Source organism: Lactuca virosa, chromosome 5 (genome assembly GCF_052849685.1).
Source record: "Lactuca virosa cultivar CGN04683 chromosome 5, Lactuca_virosa_CGN04683_v6, whole genome shotgun sequence".
Taxonomy (NCBI): Eukaryota; Viridiplantae; Streptophyta; class Magnoliopsida; order Asterales; family Asteraceae; genus Lactuca; species Lactuca virosa.
In genome coordinates, this window is record NC_136430.1 from 62,902,123 (window position 1) to 62,907,049 (window position 4,927).

Genomic DNA, 4,927 nt, shown 5'->3' on the forward strand with positions numbered 1-4,927 from the left:
ACAATGAGTACAATAAGGTATGTCTCTATTAGCAGAAGATTTATTGTTATTTGGAGGTTTTTGTTGATTGTTTTGATTGTTAGCTTTAGCCATGAAAGCCATTGATTGAGATGAATTTTTGGTCATGGATTTCTGTTTCTCTTCTTGATTGAGCAGAGAAAACACTCAATTGATAGAAGGAAGGGGGTCTACAAGAAGGATTTGACCTCTAGTTTGAGCAAACGAATCATCTAGCCCCATAAGAAATTTCATTACGTGCTATGTTTGAAAGTACTTTTCGATTTCTTGAACACCATTGCAATCACACTTTTTACAGGTGCAATAAGGACGAAAATTCACAAGTTCATCAGTAAGGAATTTCAATTTGGTGAAATAAACTCCAATTGAGTCCTGATTTTGAGAAACATTAACAAGTTCCTTCCGAATTTGGAAGATTCGAGGACCGTTACTTTGTTGGAAACAATCGCTTAAATCAATCCAAATCTTAGAAGCAGACCTAGTGAACATGATACTCGTGGAAATTTCTTTGGAAACAGAATTAAGAATCCACATAATAACAAATCTATTGTTGTGCATCCATGCATTGTAGTTAGGATCGAAAGACTTTGGTTTAGAAAGAGTATCATCGATGAATCTAGTTTTGTTCTTCACAGAAAGAGAAAAATTCATCGTTTGACTCCATGAATTGTAGTTATCACTGGTGACAAACTGAGAAACAAGCACAAATCCAGGACTGTAAATGATGTAGATAATAAGGATGCATTCGATCATCAATTGGAGCGACAGCTAAGCCGGAAGAACCATATGAATTAGGATTCGTTGTCGGCATGATAATCGTCAAACAGAAAAAGAACAATTGACAAATCAACAGAAAGATCAATGAAAAAATGATCGGAAAAGTGAAACACGATCAGTAGACTAGCTCATCGGAGATATGAAGAAGATGATCGAAAGGTCAAAATAGGTGAACGGAAATTTGATCGGAAGCATAATTCTTCGCTCTGATACCATTTTACAAAGTAAACAACGGAGAGAAAAGAACATATTTGATTAGCTTCTCATATATCTATTATATTGTTGTATATACAACTAATAAGATTGTAATAACAACTAACACATCAACTAATCTAACAGATTGTAACTAATTACAACAGTTTATTACTAATTTTCCTTTTATGAAGGATAATTACAGAAATACCCGTGGTAAGTGACTAACTATAAAATGGTTGTCTTTTTGCACAAGACGTGTTGTAACAAAACGGGAGGTTTGTTTGTTCAATTAAAACAAAATTTAAGCACATACAAACGTGTAAATGAATTCGATTAACGGAAGGTCTCTAATTCTGTGTTTTACTATATAGTTATGTTATATTAACTATGAAATGATATCACATTCATGTTATCTAAGTTGGTACTTGGAACTACTAACAAGCTCTAGAAATTCTCATTCACCATATTAATTAACCAAAACAAGCTCTTTGATTAACCCTAACCTCCATAACCTAATCTAAACAAGCTCTTAGAATTAGATTGTAATGACCCAAATTCAATGATAAATGTTTTGTTTTTAAAACCATTAGTTTCATACATCAAATGTCTCCAAGTCAATCATGAATCACAATATCCAAAACATCATAGTACGGATATCCAAATAGTGCGTAAATCATGAGGGGAGGATGTTGTGCCATCACGTCAGGCCCTTCCCTTTCGTAACAGAAGTACCTGAAACCATAAACGTAAAATGTAAGCACAAAGCTTAGCGAGTTCCCCAAAGTACCACATACCAAACATATAAGCGGGTCTAACCCTTGGGTATATTCCAACCCAATATACAATCATGATCCTAGCCCTGGGGTTTCTTTCAACCCATCATATACTCATGGGCCCAGCCCTGGGGTTTATTTCAACCCAATCATACAATAATGAGCCCAACCTTGGGGTCTATTTCAACCTAATCATACAAACATGTAAGAGCCATATAACAGTTAGCATTCTACATAAAAAATTTGGTGGGTCGGTATTGCTGCCTTCGACTCACAAGCACAGTGAGAAGATTGACCTCTAACTGAAGATGACTGAATCACACACTTGAGCTGCTACTAACACAACTCCTCACACTAATCAAAACCCAAAGACAACCCTAATTAATAAACAAGGTTTTAACCGATAGCCAATGGTCCAAAACATCTTTATCTTATTAAGGGAAAAAGACCATTTTGCCCTTCCCATACATGAACCAAAATTCAAGGCCCAAAACCCCTAACAACCCAAAGCCCAAAAATGGTCCAAAAGGGTTTTTTGGGCGTACTCCACATTACGCCCAATGTACAGTCTACCCTTGGAAGGGTTACGGGGCAGGAACCATTTACGCTCATCGTACTCAGGATTACGCCCAACGTAAACCCTTGAAGTCCAAACTCTCAATTAAGGTCTTAATGCTTAAAGACTTAACGTCCAAACTTCAGATCTAACCCTAATGAACGTCTAAAATCATAAAGTTGCAACCTTTATGACTTTGCATGGCTACAAGAAGCTCAAAGCTAAAACCTTAACTTATATTACCGTCTAAAACCCCATAACTCTAGCACGGATGAATACAAAGGACCAAGTTTGCATTTTCATGTCACCAAACACCCAAAAACATCTGAAATGACAGCTCAAATGGTATTGAGTAGAGCATACTCAATAGACCAAGGTTTTTGGGACAAAAAGTTATAAACTAGCAACCTAACAAGATCTATCAAAGCAAGCCTCAAGATTTGTACTTTATACCTACTGAAGATGCACAAAGGTGTGTAGATTCTGGATCCAAGATCTTGAGTGCAACACCACAACTCCAGAGAACTTCCTTCACCACCAAGAACATTAAAATATCACTAAAAAGCTTCAAAACTCACTCACAAGTATTAGGGTTTCGAGATGGGGGCTGATTATGAGGAGGTCCAAGGGGAATTAATAACCTTAAACAGGGGTTACAACCCCAGATTTTAGTTTTTTAGGACATGCTTGAGTAAACCCGGCGTACTCCTTGTGTACGTTCAATGTACTTATCACAACATGCGATCCATTAAAAGGCTTACGCCCGGCGTACACTCCATGTACGCCCACCGTAAGGATCTGATTTGCAAGGAAATAAACTTTTGGTTTGAAAATGAAAAATACCTGGAAACTGGTGTTACAACTCTCCCCCACTTGAATCAGACTTCGTCCTCGAAGTCCGCTGCTGCAAACAATTCAGGGTAGTGCTCCCTCAACTCATCCTCAGGCTCCCATGTCCATTTAGAGCTCTTTTGGTGTTGCCATTGCACCTTCACCAGGTTCACCACTTTGTTACGCATAGCCTTGGTGTAAGTCCCAAAATTAGCTTGATGTATCAATCCGATCCACTTGATGGTGCGGAATCCTAATCAAGTGGATGATGCAAGATAGAATGAAGAAGAAGAAGAAGAAGAAGAAGAAGAAGAACTTGATGAATCTATGGTGTATTCAATAATATGAATGATGTTCCATACACATAAGATCCACACACACACACTCTTCTTCTCTCTAGTTTCTCTCTCTAGAACACCTTGATTTACACACACTTAGCACCTACACTTGTGTTCTCCTCTCAAGGCCTACACCCACTCCTTACCCCTACTTCTATATATATATATGGACCGCAAACCCACAGCCCAAACCCAATGCTAGACCGAAAACACATGGGTTTTCGGTCCAAGCTATAATGAAACCAAATATTATTTTCGGCCCAAGACTAAAAACAATAAATGCTTAGAAAAGCAAAGTATAAACCATATTTTTGACCCAACAATCTCCCCCTTGGTTTATAGCTTTCTTTTCTTTGACCCAACAAACTCCCCCTAAAAATGTAGCTGGCTTTTCCTGTCAATCTTCATTTGGAGCTTGGCTTCAGCTTTTTGTCTTATATTTCTTCACAACTTCAAGATAAACAACTGAATCTTCTAGGTGAATGACTTCATCTTGAACAGTTGGGCATTTCTTCAAAATTTGACTTTGAACGCACGTTGGGTGAGGAGGCTTCTTAGAAGCATTCTTGAAAATTGGCGCTTTCAGCTTGAGAAACTTCATAGAGAATATCAGAGAGAATGGATCTTATTGATCACTTTAACAGGTACATAGATAGAAGCAAATTGATTGAGGAGGCTTCAATGCAATCTGTCACATAATCTTCAAGTACAACTTCACCTTGTTTCTGGGGTTGAAAGATTGTATGTTGAAAGAATAATCTTCATTTCTTGTTCCTTCGAATGAAAATTCTTCGAAAATCACGGATGAAGCCTTGGCTCAGAAAATCTTGATACAGTCTCCATGAGTCTCATCTACATATGAATTCACTTTTGAAGACAAAACTAAAAACAAACTCAGCACACAATATTTTTGTATTTTTTCATATTTTCCTAAAAAAAATAAAACATAAACAAAAATACTTTTTGGATTTTTTGATTTTTTTTTTGAAAAGAAATAAAACAGAAATAACAATATTTTTGGATTTTTGGTTTTCTGATTTTTTTTGTTTAGTTTTTTAAAATTTTTAATTCTCCCCCTAAATTTGTGCATAGAGGAAAACTATGAACAAATTTAACAAAAAAAAATAATGACTAAATTTAAGACTTTTGGGATCAAAGTTGTCAAGCAATTCAATATCGTTTATCAGCACACGCCTGCATATTTAGATCTGGTCAATCATCAGTATTGTGGTCCACTTAAACACAAAGGATATTTGACAAATTTGACAGATTATAAGTGACAAGTCATTGTGATATATATTCCTAAATGGACCATTTAGCTGACAACGACCAAGGATATTGTTGTCCACTTAAATTAAGCAGCAAGATCTACAGACAACCTTTTAAGTAGTTCAATTTTAGATGTACTAGAACGTGTTTCCCACTTCCCGACATACCCC

The 4,927-nt window shown here is 36.5% G+C and overlaps 1 protein-coding gene across 1 annotated transcript; it reads right to left on the reverse strand.

The window, feature by feature from the left end:
- Window positions 1-258: 258 nt before the first annotated feature.
- Window positions 259-771, reverse strand: LOC145111319 (uncharacterized). The gene has a single exon (XM_079047607.1). It carries the CDS (start codon window positions 769-771, stop codon window positions 259-261), a length of 513 nt encoding a protein of 170 aa, XP_078903733.1.
- Window positions 772-4,927: the final 4,156 nt, after the last annotated feature.

What these genes read in the sequence shown, in the direction of transcription:
- LOC145111319 (XM_079047607.1), bottom strand. Translation starts at nt 771, where the DNA reads ATGATCGAATGCATCCTTATTATCTACATCATTTACAGTCCTGGATTT.